Here is a 15,406-nt window from a genome sequence, read left to right as displayed (position 1 = left end):
CTGTAGAGACCATGTTTCTGGAGGGTTCCAGAAAGACATTTACCATGACCAGCTTGAGATCCAAAACTCCTTAACTGAAGAGAACAGATTCTGCATCAAGGATCTTCCAAGATCTCCGTATCTTTTCTCTGAGTAGAGAGGAAATAAGGGACTTCTTTTAAGTGAACTTCTTCCCTGTGCAGGTCAATAGATCACATATGTCTTACATGATATCAGGCTCTCTGCATGTTTTTCTGGAGTAATTGAAGAAGGCAAACAGGGTTACATTTTTAAGATCTTCCCTTGGAAACAGGAAAGCTTGAAAAAGCTGAAAGCTGAGATTCTGCTTAACAAACTTGTTTACCTCCCACCTTACTTCCTCATATCCATGCCTTTACCCCACCTTTGCTCACTCTCTGTGACTCGTTTGTTCCCCTGAGAAGTAGGAACCAACTCCTGATTTTAGGACACAAAAATAGTGTTCTCTGATAAAGATTTAGATGAGAGAAATTGTAAATATGTAAATCACTGAAGAGTAGAAGGAAACGCCCTTTGACTCTAGAATGATTATAACAGCAACATGGGAATATGCATAGATTTATCTTTTCTAAAAGCTGTTGTTCACTGTATTTCTTCAGTGACAAAAATCAAATGAAAAATGAGAAAACTGCCAAGTACAATCAGGGTACACACAAAGAGAGAAAAGTGGAACAATGGTCAAATTTACATTGGAAGAAATGATTCTCAACTGGTGCAGTTCTGTGTTGCTCTGAAGTCAATTGTCACTGACATATGGCCATTTAACCTATTTTAAAAATGAATTAGGAATCTGAGAAAATGGTTTTCCCCTTTAAAATACTGTAAGGGAAAAAAAAATGAGACAGCAGGCTACTGGATGTTCTTGGTGCAGTGTACTCTGTTTCTCCAAAGTATAGTATGAGTAATGCAAGGTTACTGCAGTAAGTACACATTTCTTATTGGATATCAGAGAAAATAGGTGTGTAAAATCCATGTAATTTGATAGCACATACATCACCACTGCCCCTGGGAGTATTGAATCATAAAGCTACATATTTAGCACAGTAAAAGAATATTTTTCACCTTTTCTTTGAGAAAATGCTATGAAAATGAGTGGGGGATGGGAAAGAAAGCTTATAAATCAAGTATTAAAACAACAAACAAACAATACAGTTGCTGCAGAGACACAGTATATATCCTTTTTTTTTTTTATTCCATGACATTTTATTTTAAGTACCTCTCTCCCTCCAGTGTTTTTAGTACCAGTGTTAAATTACAGTAGCACTCTTATGGAAATACATGTGAGATTCACATGAATACCAAGTACATTCATTATGATCAGTGCTGAATTCCAAATGAGAACAACTTCTCTTTTTTTCCTTCTCTGTGTTAACCTTCAAGGCAAGTCAACACATTTCAAACATCCTAGTCTGATATTAATTTGGAAAACAGTCTTAAATATACCACTGCCAAGTCAGATCGACTCAAAGCTGTGAGGAATGAAGGCGAGGAGGAGGAGGGAAGGCAGGAGCAGGAGCCGCAGCAAGGAGACACAGAGAGAGGTGAAAATGAGAGCTAACATCAGCTCCCCCGGGGTCTGCTGTAATCAGCAGACAAATGGTCTATACTCATGGCTGTATTCATTGTGCAGCAAGGGGCTGCCAACAAGAGCCTTCCTATGTCTGTTTTGAAATACGGTACTAGCCTTCCTCTATTCAGATGCTTTGAAATAGAAACTGCTGACAAACACTGCTTTGGGCATGTGACACTGCTTTTTGATCTAGTTACTCAGACACTGTAAAATGAACAAATTAGTAATCTACTACAAAACAGTCTCAGTCCTAGCTTTCTGAAATATCAGGGTTTATAAAATTAGGCTGTTTTCTGTGGGTTTTTTCCTCTCTTTCTCTAGATTGTTTAAAACCAAGGAACTCCCTTCCCCTTTTTTTCATACTGCCAAATGGATGTTTTCTTCAGTTTCTGAATCATCGTATTTTAGATGCTTGTCTGTGCATGGAGAGGACATTGATATCACACATACCGAATATATTTACATATTCACCATCTAGACACATTTGTAATTTGTGTAGCTCCTATCTCTAGATATGTGCTTTGGGTTGTGAAATGTGAAAATTTGTTTTCAAAATATTTTACGGGATATTTTGCTTTGTCAGGAGGAGTCCACTGTTAAATAAGTTATCTTCCTCTTAGTGGAACAAAAATACATTTGTGTCAGTGAAATGCCCATAAACATGGCTTAATAATGACTCTGGAGCAGCACAACTGTTCTTTTCAAGTACATTATTTTTCAAATGTACTTTTATAGTCACATATTGTGTATTAGGCACAAATGAGCTTCTCTGTGGAGTGAATTTACCTCACGTGCTTTGAAGCATGTTATGTGTGCTTATGTAAATGTCAGAAAGCTGCTCCTTTGAAACCACATCTTATTTTAGAGAGTGAGGAAAATTAGGTAGGCTGTTAACACAGAGCCAAAAGCAGACATCATACAATAGCCCCCAAGACTCATAATTAAATTAGAGGATTTTTTTAATTCAATGATCCAGATGGATTCATTGATGGAACAGCAAACCATTTCTGAGATCACTAATACTCCAATATATAATTGCAGGATAGCAACTACTTATCCATTGCATTCAGCTGTTCTGCCAGTGCTCCTGAGTTTAATTATCAGTCTGCCTTAGATAATGCATTTTCCCCTCTCTTTTCTGCAACAGCAAAATCAAATTTCTGTCACAGTTTGCATTATAATACCTTGTCATAAATCCACAGTTTAGGATGAATGATTATAGTCATAGGTGCCTACTGATGGAAAACATTTACAATGTGCAACTGTTCCCTGACGATTCCAGCTCTGATGGAAGAGCACATGCAAGCATGGACGTTTCATCACTGTTTCCCAATCTGGCTGTGATAAAAAAGACAGAAAACAATCTGCTTTTCACCTGGGAGTATCCCACTTCTAAGCAGACTTAAAATCTCACAGCAGCGTAACCACAAAGGCAAAAGCACTTTGCAAAAATGTTGCAAGCAAAGGGTCGGTGGAGCCAGTGAATAAAAATTGTGTGATTTTAATGAATGAGGTCCTGGCTGTGTCCCAGCTGCTCATTCTTTAGGATGGTCAAGCCTGTGCTCACACGTAAGAACAGCAGAAAGGAATTTGTTCTAGATGTGGTTTTTTATGTGGTGTATGTGTATCAACAGTGCAAAGGAAGGGCAGAACATGGGTTGTAGATCAAAGGAAAATGTTTTCTCTTTCCCATTTTTTAGTGAGTGCTATGCTTTCAGTAGGTGCGGGATTGGCAGTCTCAGAGGCTGTGTTCCCACTCAGTGAGAGGGAAGCACAAATGGCACTGGAAAAAGATTTCTGTGCCAATGGTTTCTGCCCCGGATGGGGAGGACTGTTTACTGTTTCCACAGCAGGCAGCTTCCACAATTCAGTATTTATTGCCTTGTCTACCTGTGGGGTAGGGTACTAATTGTTAAGGTAGAGTTTCCAAGATCTTTCTTTTTCCTCTGTCCATGTCACGGATAGATAGACAAACAGATGGACAGACAGATAGATAAATAGATTTTGTGTGTGTATTTGTGTTACTACCTGCAGATAGCTCCTATAAGCCACTACACCAGGCATGAACAGCACACAGTTAATATCACAAGTGATTTGTAACTAAAACTTTTCATTTTGTGAGAAATGCTCGGTTGCCAGTTATCAACGGCTCAGACAGGATGCGGTTGAAGCACTCTTTATTACATTAGTGCAAGACCGGGCGCCCCACCAGGTGGACGCGCCCAACAGCCATCGTGCAATGGTTTATATCCCTTTCTCCCGGCCACAAGTTCCCTCCCCTGATTCCTCATTGGCTGAGTACTACAGGGTGTACAGACTTCCCAAACCGCCTACCGATACGCCCCTTCATATATGTGTTCATATGTCGCATGTTCATGGAAATGAACCTTGGCTTTCTCCCAGGCGAAAAAGTTAATATGCATGAGCTCATCACCCAAGCGTACTGAGACAGAAAAAGTTCGAAATTCAGGTTCCCCAAGTGTCTCGGTATCTGCATCCATCTAAAGCCATTTCTAAGTACTGGTCATCACAGTTGACAAAAGTACCACCTGTCTTCTCACACCAGGCCAGGAATTTCAATGGTTGTGAATTGTTGTTAATTGCTTTGGTGAATCGCTCCTGCCATTCCCCTCAGGCTGAATATGCGAAAACAACATTCTTTCCCTTACGATTCCCCCATGTTTTTATTTATACTCTTGTTGCTTTTCACATATTCTCTGAGTATTGTTCTAGGAACATTTTTCGAGTTTTGACAACATGATTTCACATCTTTTCTCTGATGACAAGTCACCTCTTGCATCTTCATCTCCCTCTTCCTCTAGTAACATCATCTTGTCAAGAAAGAGGCATGGTTCTCGAGGCATCTGTTTTGACAAGGCGGTTTCAATGAGACGCTGGACCAATCCTCGGTTGCAAGGGATTATGCAGCATCCTATTGCTGTTAGAATACCTGCTACTACAATCAAAGAAGTGAGGCTAGATACAGCCATTCCCTTCTATTTCCCAAATCAGGAATCCAACCACCCAGTTAGTGAACTGTCTATTCCTGAATTCTCTTCTAGTTCGTCTGCCAAGGTAGTAAGTCTCTGTAATGCTTTGGTGATAGTTCCATCAGGGGCTATATTATTTGGGATAAAAGTACAGCATTTTCTCCCCAGCATTACACATACACCTCCTTTCTCAGCTAATATCATATCTAGAGCTATTCTATTTTCCCAAGCCATTCTACTCGTGGCATCTAGTTGCTCGGCAATCCCTTTTAATGCATCTCTGGTATAATTTATAAACCTCTGTTGATTATAATAAATATCATTTATCCAGTCTACATTCTTATTTATAGTTACCCACCAAAATAAGAAGGACTCAAGGCCTGCTGATATTTGATTCCTTGCCTTACGCTCATCGGGGACCCCCTGAGGAGCTCCAGTAGAGTCAATGTATATCTGATCATCAAATGATACTCCTAGGTTCCTCTTTGCTTGTCTACCTGATGGCTCTGCTTTTCTTTCAAATGCCAGGGTAAATGGGATGCCGAATTGAACATTTGCACACTTTCCCCTCCAATCTGCTGGTAGAATGGGTTGTAGGATCTTTCCTCCACAATACCACCATAGGTCTGCTTTGGGGATACTTAATGCTGAGTAGTTTCCCGCACCACCGTTAGTCACATTCAAGTTTTTTGTGCAGAAGTTGAATTCTCCCACAAATCTAGTAGCCTTCCCACCCTGTCGTGAGAGACAAGCTGAATGGTTACCGGAGACAGTGGAGAAAGTAGGTAGTATCTTGACATCTTCGTTCTGTACAGCGGGAAATAGTAATGCTAAAGACTTGCAAGTTTCATTACCCCAAGCAGCCTTCTCTTGGTAGAGGCCAATCATGGACCGCATGCCTCGTGTATCCTGAGACCAACCCAAGGGGAAGGGAAAAACTTGTGCCATGGGTCTTGCTGTTGCACAGACATAGCAATTGCTATGATTTACACTCTGTACCGTATATTTGATCCATTCTGCCCAGGCATTTGTATCCCCATGTCCTGTCTCTATTTCAGAAGTCTGTTTAAGATCTTTTACCTCCACAACTGCCGCAATTTTAGGATCTTTATGGAGGATCAGTCTTCCGTCTTCAGGGGATTGAGTGGGCTGTGGTTTCCCTTAATGATCTTAGGTGGTAATGCCCATACTACTATTCTAAATCTCGCCACAGGGTCTTTCCCTGCTACATCTACTCCAAGGCCATAAGTGTGATCTACAAGGTTATCAGCCTTTTTAATGGTTATTACTATGGGATTACATTGTAAAGATGAGCAGGTGGAACTGGGGACCCCTTTAGATATGCTTATGTGATCTCTTAAAGCCTTTGCTGTATTGGACAGGGAGGGTGTATAGGTCCATCCCTGGTAGGTGGTAGTCCACCATACATGATCCCACCCAGGACATGGCAGCCCCCTATAAATTTTTGTCTCAGGGCATAGATATTTACTTTCACTACTTAGTCGTCTTTGGGTTTCAACATCTCCACAGTTCAACACCTGACAGGCATCAAATTGGATAGTTTGGGGTCTTTCTATCCCAATTACATTTATCTAAAGTTTAACAGGATCCCCAGCCCCTCCCTTCCATTTGTCATGTCTTCTCATTTCTATTTGTACTGTCACTTGTATTAAGGCCCATGGCTGTTAACGTAATCACTGCCATCCAATTTCCTCCTAACATTTTTACCAGCAGACGGTTTGGGTTTTTTTTGGATCGTAACTGCAATTGCTCCTACTTCCAATATTTCGCTTATTCACATCTGTAAGGTAGATAGATGCTTTTTCTTGAATGTCATCCTTAGAGGATCCTCAGTAGTCTGGACTTGCCATTCACAGAGTTCCTCTGCAGGTTCAACTGGTCCTTTGAATCAGGTATAATGTGTCCACCCTTTCTCGGCTGTTCATACCGCAGTCTCTGTAGTCAAGAGGACTTGGAAAGATCCTTCCCAATCTGTCTGGAGCTTGGCCTCCATCTAGGACTTGATTAGGATCTAATCTCCAGTTTGAAAATTATGAACTGTGAATTCTAATGGTGGAGTTTGAGCTAATAGTCCTTGATACCTGAGAAAAGATGATGAAAAAGACTGTCCAAGTATATTGTTTTTAAGAAATACATCCTTTGTTTCATCTTTTGTACAGTAGTCCAAAGACTATCTCATAAGGGGAGATTCCTACATCCTTACGAGGAGCAGTTCGGATCCTTAATAAGGCTATAGATAAACACTTAGTCCAAGGCAGTCTGGTTTCTAATACCAGCTTGGATAATTGTCTCTTTATTGTCTGATTCATTTGTTCCACTTTCCCAGACGAAGGAAGGTGCCAAGGAGTGTGGAAATCCCAAGATATGTCTAAGCTTCTCATTAAGACTTGTAATACCTTTGAGGTAAAATGTCATCCCTGATCTGAATAAATATTTTCTACTATCCCATATCTAGGAATAATTTGTTCCAAAATTATTTTGGCCACTGTCACTGTTGTAGCTGACAAATGATCTACTAACACCAACAGGCACCTCACTCTCCCTACTTTAGGCAATTCAGTAAAATCGATCTGAATATTTTGAAAGGTCTTAGGCCCAGACTCCACCCTCTAATAGATTGTTTCTTAAGCATCTTCTTGTTTATTTTTTTACATGTTAGACATCGGTCACAAATCTGTCTGGCTATAGTGTAAATTCCTATATAGTCATATTTTCGTAATGTCAGGTCAAACATGGCTTGTACACCCCGATGGCTCCCTTGATGCAGGATGGCCAAGACTTCCCTCATGAGTTGCTTATTTAACATTTCTCTCCCATCAAGGAGTACACATTTCCCGTTCAGTTCACTGGCCTCCATTTCCTTAAGCATTTATTTTTCTTTTTCCTCAAAGATTGGTGTTTCTTGTAAAATGGGTACCTCAGGGTTAAGATAATTCATGGTTACTACGTCAGGCCCTAAGGCTGCTTCTCAGGGCTTTTTGTCTGCTAATCTATTTCGCCTTGCCCAAAAAGAGTCCCCTTTTTGATGTCTATCAACATGCACCACGGCAATTTCAGCTGACAACATCAGATTGACTAGTACCTGTCTGATAAGCTCTTCATGAATCACTCCCTCTTTTACTTATTTTTTTTTATTCCTTCAATTATTGCATATCCATTATGTCTTTTTCCTTGTATTGTCCTTGAGGACCCATCCATAAATGACCTTAGTCCTGTGTGCAAAGGCACATCCCTGAGATCCACTCTTGCCTTGGTTTGGTAATTTATTAAGTCTAAGCAATCTTGTTCCAAGTCAGAGTCTCTGTCATCCTTGCCCTTCCACAGAAAGGTGGCTGGGTTCAAACACGGAGCTGTTGTTAATACTAGGTCATCTTTTTCAATCAATATCGCTTTTTTGACTATTTCATTTACTTTTCTTAAGTCTTGTACTAATCAATAAGAACTATCCATTTTTCAAACTGGCAAAATGGGGGCGTTGAAAGGGGACATACAGGGTTCTAGTAGTCCATCCTTAAGCAACCCTTCAATTATTGGTTGAAGACTTTTTCGCCCCTCTGCTAGCTGTCGTACTACGTCATGTCCATCCAATAAGGCAGTTTTCAAGGGGAGAGATTTTTAGTCTTCCCCTATTACCCTCTTTGACCCACATGATAGGGTTTATATCTGCTTCATCCTTAGTAATAGTCATATATTCCTTGTAAGTGTGGATTTGTAATCCTAAAGGTATCACCAAATCCCAGCCCAGCAGATTACTGCCTGCCTTTGGGACACATCAAACTGATAGTTTTAAATACAGAAACCATAAACACTTCCCTTTTCATGCCGGCCACCAATGCCCATTGGTCCGATAGCTCCAACCCCAAGGGAATATAATTTAAAGAAGTCCTGCTTCCCCGGTATCAACCAAGAATATCACTTCTTCCTCCCAGGGTCCCACCCTCAAAATTATCAAGGGCTCTGGGTGGGATTTATAGCTAAAGGGCCCTTCTTAGTAGGTCCTCTAGTGGCCTCTTATTGCACATTTCTATCTTTTGAACTTTTTTCTGGATGTCTGGCCATGCTTTTGTGACAAAGTGGACTTTTTCTCATCTGATCTCGTAGCCTTTATAAGAAGGCTGATGGAGTTTCGTCCTTTTCCTGTTGATTCTCAAATACCTTGATGAAATTCTGAGATAGAAGTTTAAGTCTTGATATAACCAGTTCTCAGTTGACCCATATTTTGGCCAAAAACCCTTATGTCCCAAAAATGGGCTCCTTTGTCCACACAAAACCACAATGTATCATTTTCTTTTCGTCCTCTCCCTTTGTATTCGGAACGTTCCTCCATCTTATCAACATCCTCCCCCACGGACTGTCAGGGGGAATGTTTTCAGGGACCTTCCCTGAATTCCCACTAAGCCTAGTCTTTTTGTTCCCTTTTGTTTTGTTTTGTTTCCCGAAACTTCTGGTCATTTTCCTCATGGTACAGCAGAATTGCTACTGCGGACTCCACCCTCAGCCTGTACTAACGTACAGCTCACTCACCCCATACACTAGAATCTCCCAGACCACCAAGGCAGTACTTAACAGTCCAATTTTTTTACCTTGGTCCGTACACAGAGTTGCCTGGCCTTAATAGCACTTTCCAGGGTTCCTTTTACCTTTTTTTTTTTTTTTTAACTTCTGTCCCCAGTGGTTCACAAGGCTTGTCTATATATCAGTCTCAGCATCTCAGTCAGTCCCTGTGGAGTCGCCGTCGATGATTCGCAAGACTGTTGAAATCAACAGGGCGCACCTCCTCGCCCTCAACGGCAGAGACTCCCAGGCGACGACTTCAATCCCGGACGAGCCCCCAAATTGTGAGAAATGCTCGGTTGCCAGTTATCAACGGCTCAGACAGGATGCGGTTGAAGCACTCTTTATTACATTAGTGCAAGACCGGGTGCCCCACCAGGTGGACGCGCCCAACAGCCATCGTGCAATGGTTTATATCCCTTTCTCCCGGCCACAAGTTCCCTCCCCTGATTCCTCATTGGCTGAGTACTACAGGGTGTACAGACTTCCCAAACCGCCTACCGATACGCCCCTTCATATATGTGTTCATATATCGCATGTTCATGGAAATGAACCTTGGCTTTCTCCAAGGAGGAGAAGTTAATATGCATGAGCACATCACCCAAGCGTACTGAGACAGAAAAAGTTCGAAATTCAGGTTCCCCAAGTCTCTCGGTATCTGCATCCATCTAAAGTCATTTCTAAGTACTGGTCATCACAACTGAAAAAAGTACTACCTGTCTTCTCACCCTAGGCCAGGAATTTCAATGGTTGTGAATTGTTGTTAATTGCTTTGGTGAATCACTCCTGCCATTCCCCTCAGGCTGAATATGCGAAAACAACATTCTTTCCCTTACAATTTCTTATTATTGGTCACCTATATATTTCAGTCACCCTGGGAGCCCTGAAACATGCTGCTATAGCAGACATGCTATAGAGCAGAGAAAGCAGGTTCTGTATGCATGGGTTTCCTTCAAATATCCACAAGGTTTTAGAAACTTGGATGCAATAGATCTTTGTGTGGATATGCTGTGAAAGTCACTGTTAATATTATTTTTGTGTTCTCATGATGACAAATAAGGAGGTCTAGTAACATTACATAAAGTACAATGTTTGCTCTGTTAGCTCTGTCACAAGAGTAAGTAAATGTTTTATGCATTTTCTAGGAATAACATAAAACAGATACAAGAACTGTTAGCAGCGAATGATGATAATTTACAAATCATTAATAAGTAGTTAATCCACTGAGGCTAAGGATTACAATTATTATCTGCTGTGTCCATTTATGATCAGGTCACAAACATTGTGGCAATGGTCAGAAGCAGGCAAAGTCAGCCTGTAATTTATTCAGTAGGACATCCAAACTGCTAGGTTTTCAAATTCAGAAACCTGCAGTACAGTCTGAGGGCAAAACATCAGAAAAGCATGCTGGCTTTATTAAAAGGAAACTGTTTCAGTGGTGTTTGAAGCAGTAGGGAAGTTGATTGTCTCAGGCTCACCCAGAAATTTCCTGCAGGTCGTGGAGCACCACAGCCTAACCATTCCTTCCTTGCATCTTTGCTGTATAGAGATGGCAGTAAGGCATCTTGACAGCCTTCATTGACAGTTAGAATGATTTCCTAATTTGCATCATAGGATGTGCACAGTTCTGTCTGAATACAGCTATTATTGCTGGGTAGAGTATCAACAGCAATGGCCATGCCACAGTCTCCGTCTCCTTTCTGTCTCTGTCATCACCTAAGTAGAGAAGTTCTGCCATCTTTAAATCTCAGGAGATAAGGTCTGTTATCCAAATTATGCCAGTCCCTTCCACACAAGTAAATGGTAAATCACAGTCAGGTGCTAGTACTGCAGGAAGGATCCCTTTGAGAACTGGCCTGTAAAGTTAAACCTGCAGATAACTTTTGACTACAGCTTCTTCCTTGTATTTAAATTGCTGTACGTGCTTCATTTATTCTGAACACATCTCCAGGGCAGCTGAGAACAAACTGATGAACAGGTCTGTGAATGCTGAGAGTGCAGAAGGATTGACATTTTAAACATAAACATTGAGACTTTTCATCCAGAAGATGCAACAGCTGTCATACATACTGATATAACTTCTGACAGATAGTGATGAGTGATATGTAATGTCAGTTCAAGATGAGAGGCTACAACTTAGTTAAAAGCAATCCATTGAATGTGAACCATGAGGCTGGACCTAGGTGCCCTGAATCTCTTGTTCTGGAAAAATGACCTACTTAAATGCTAGGGATGACATCAAATACTCTGTTGAATTTCAAGACAATGAATTTGTGATGAGGTTCTCCCATCTATTATGAGTGCTGTTTTAAATTCTGAATGGCTGCTGAAACAGTTGCTCAAGAAATAGTTTGCCAAGCAGGGTTAGCTGGAAACATTATACTCTGTCCAAGCCCCTGAATTCCTCCCACCTCCTATGAAAGCAATCCCGCAAAAGCATCGTGCAGGTGGCACAGCTCATCTGCTAGGTGAAGATAGGTCACATTTGTAAGTGTGTGGAGAGCTCTAGAAACAGCTTGACAGTGGTTAAAGGAAAGCTCCAGGGGTCCATACACCCATGCAGTGTAAATTTTCTTGTAAGTTTGATAACTCCCTTTTGCAGATTAGCATCCAGTTTATGTAACCTTGATTAAGAGATGCCAGATCAACTGCTGAATTCATTTTCTGTCATTACCGGAAGACGTTAAGTTGCAAGGAGATTTGGTTTGAAATAGCCTCCAAAATTTCAAGAAGTTTAAAGTTTACTTAAATTTCCATGACAAAAGAGTCACACTGAAAGAAGGTGAGAACAGCTCCATTCCTTGGTACTTCCATTCCAGCCAAATCCCACAATGCAGAGACAAAGAAAGACGAAACGAAATAGAAAGTGAATTTAACTAGCATGCAAGCAACACACAACTATAGTTCAGTTGTATTTTGCAACAAAGATTCTAGCTAGGTTTCACATTACACCACACCTTTTTTTCCTGGTCCCAATGAATATATAATAATATTCCTTTTCTCTAACTTTGTAAGGTGCAGTCATGACACTATACAAAAAGCAAGTGAAAATAGATAACAATCAGTCGAATTTGTAAGTTTTGTTGTTGTAATGCAGCCAAGACTTTGTTTTATCATTTGTATTTATTAATATGTGTATTAGTTGCCTCTCATGTTATGGGTATTCTTTTTTTTTTTTTTTATTCTACATTAAACTTATTTGATTCTGCCTAACTTTAATAGTCTGTAGGATTTTTACGAAAATGTGCATCAAAGTTCTGGAAAGATCTAGCTATTATCAACACAAACTTAAATTAATAATTTAAAGAGGACTACTTGAATGTATAGTTTATTCAGTCCATGGTGTGTTTTCTTAACCTTTAACGCTTGTGTTTATCATGAAGTATTTACTGAGAGCTTCCAAAAGGACAACTATCCACCAGTAAATGTCTTTTGTTTTAAAACATATGGGTTCAAGAGACAGCAGCACTTAAATAGTAAGTAGTATTTTAAATCATTAGCCACGACAAGTTTTAGTGCGAAATTTCCTTTTTTACATTAGTATTAGTCATTGCATAATATTTTCTAGGCTTCTGTGTCTGCTTCCCAAATATCTGTGTTAAAAAAGATAAATCTCTGTGATTCATGAGCAAAATATGCTGATACTATTCTTTTATAGAAAGTCTTCAATTTATTATTATTTCTGGTTCTGTGAAGTGTCCTATAAATGAACTCCTCCACTCCAAAACCTTGTAGGAAGATATCTTTTAAAATGTTTTTCTTACAAAACAACAACCATCACCACCACAACAGTAATAATAGTAATAATAATACTATAAATTTCATAATTAGAAGGCAATATTTTTATTGCTTCAAGTTGTTAAAAAGGTTTTAACTTTCCCTTGGGGAGCTCATAGTTGGTGTCCACAAGACTGCTCTGATATTTTATTTTATTAATAGAGAATAAAAAAGACTTTTGCATCTGAAAGAAGACTACTGTTATCTGGAGGGAGCAATATTTTCAGGTCTGTCCTATTTTCTTACTTTCCTTTTTGTTTGTTTACTTGCTTTCTTTAGCTTTTTTTTTTTTTTTTTTTTTTTTTAATTAATACACCGCTGAGTCAAGGTTAGAGAGCAGCTGGCACCATCGAGACTTTTCAGTCTCATTTTGGGCTCTTCCTTACCTCCACTCTTGATACTGATCAGTACATCAAATGTTTGATTGTGGAAACACTATAATCGGTTTTGAACTGTGTCCAGTCATGGGGATTTCTCCAAAGGGCAAAATTAATTCTACACATCAGTCCCCCTCTCCCTTCCATTCCCCCTGCCTTTTATCTGCATGCTCAGATTGATTCACTGGAAGAATCCTTTAAAAAACACTTGATAAAATAACATATTATTGCAGCATCTCCTGTCAGTCATCCAATTAGACCACACCATATATAAATCTTATCATACAGAGAATTAGCAAGTATTTTTTAAGTAAATTAAAAATTTTTAAACAGGCTGTACTTTATAGGTTCCAGTTTTAGAAGCAGTTATTTGTATGCAAATATCAACTATAGCATGGGCTGTGTGCTTTTCCCAGCATATCCAATGAGTATTTAAATTCACAGTTAAGCAACCAGAGCTAAAAAATTCAGAGTTAAACAATCATTTAAATATCAAACTGACTTGGTGATGGGAGGTTATTCTGAACACAATAGAATTACCCAAATGTGTAAAACTACTTACATGTATAGGTGTTTTGCAGAATAAGAGGCTTCAGATTGATTCTGAACTACAGCAGTCAATAATTTTGCTACTTCATGATCTGGAGCACTGGAGCACTAATCAGTCAGCTTAAGCTATAGCTAAACTCACGTGAAGACACAACTGATGAACAGCAGAAGTTAATTTTGCAATATACAGAATCCTATATGCAAAAAACTATATAATTTGCATGCATGGTATATTTTGCATGGGCATTGAAAAAAAAATCAGTAGAACAGGAAACTGGAAAGAGAAATTAGGAAGCCACTAATGACATGTTCTAGGGAAATAATATAAGTAAGTTCTACCAAGGTCAGGGGAAGAGTATTAATTCATAAAAACGCGTCTTTCTTATTTGGCAAGTATGAGAATTCCTTACCTATTAAAATAGAGTTCTTTGCCAGCTAAAGCCTGCTGAAATGGGATTAGGCTGAAGCAGACAGCATTTTTACATACATTGCTGTTATGACTAAAGGTCAAATAGTGTTGATAGGAGAAAAAGGAATCAGGACTAGAAATCAGCCAGATCTTCTGACACCATGTAAATGAGGATTATAATAGATAAATAAAGATACATAATATAAATATAAATATAAAGATACATAATTTAAGAAGGACAACCAATAGAAAGGTAACCCCATCATTTAATAAATGCCTTTTGTTTACAGGTAGAGTTCCAGTATTAGCTGAAAAAAAATTTAAAAAAAACAGAAGTTGTCCATCATTTCATAGAGGACATTGTCAACATGAGCACTGACTTATTAAAGCTGCTTGTAAAGAATGCAGAAAGTGGAAAACTATACTTGTAGGTGAAGAAGACTGTTGAAAAGGATCATTCCATTAAAAAGTAAAGATTAGCTCATTAAAGCAGAGGCAGCCCTACAGGCAATGCAAAGCCCATGTCTCCTTCACAGTCCCATCAATTTCTTGTGATTTAATAATATTTTTTTTATTTCTTTCCTAATCAGGATGTATTCATTCGCAGAGGGCATTCAGAGCAAGAGTACAAGATAACATTCTTTCTTTCTCAGAAAGTTTCCTTAATGACAGCTTCACTATACAGTCATGTAAATTCTTTATTCTTTTTTTGTGCATGCCCTTCATTAATGCAGAGGAGATTAATAGCTCTGAAAAACAAATTCTTCACATTATCTACACAAAAAAAAAATAGTTTGTGGGCATTTTCAATGGAGTTTGAGCACCCCTCTTCTCTGACCTGGAGTGATTGGTCGATGGGTCAGAAATTCAGTCTTCTCAGCTAAGACTGAACCAAAAGATTGTCAGTTGTCAAGGTGCTTATCACTCTTGCCTCTAAAGAAAGTGGCTCAAGCCACAAACTCATTTTAAATGAGCACAAACCCATTCTCAGATGGTAATGACTCTTGGTTCACTGCTGACTTAGACTTGAATCAAGCCAGTGACCCAGAGTGAAAGGCTCCATAAACCCTTAGCAATTCACTGAGCCATTCAGGACTTCAGCAGAAGGGGAGGGGAGAAAGTCTCAAAAAGGGGTCTAAAA

The 15,406-nt window shown here is 39.4% G+C and overlaps 1 protein-coding gene across 1 annotated transcript; it reads right to left on the bottom strand.

Annotated features, from left to right (window-relative positions):
- Positions 1-4,317: 4,317 nt before the first annotated feature.
- LOC141973259 (uncharacterized) lies at positions 4,318-7,456 on the bottom strand. Its single transcript, XM_074931625.1, is given in 2 exon segments — positions 4,318-5,684; positions 7,252-7,456. Coding segments are annotated over 2 exon segments (1,572 nt in total).
- Positions 7,457-15,406: the final 7,950 nt, after the last annotated feature.

This window comes from Athene noctua, chromosome Z (genome assembly GCF_965140245.1).
Source record: "Athene noctua chromosome Z, bAthNoc1.hap1.1, whole genome shotgun sequence".
Classification (NCBI taxonomy): Eukaryota; Metazoa; Chordata; class Aves; order Strigiformes; family Strigidae; genus Athene; species Athene noctua.
This window is presented reverse-complemented; position numbering and strand designations above follow the sequence as displayed.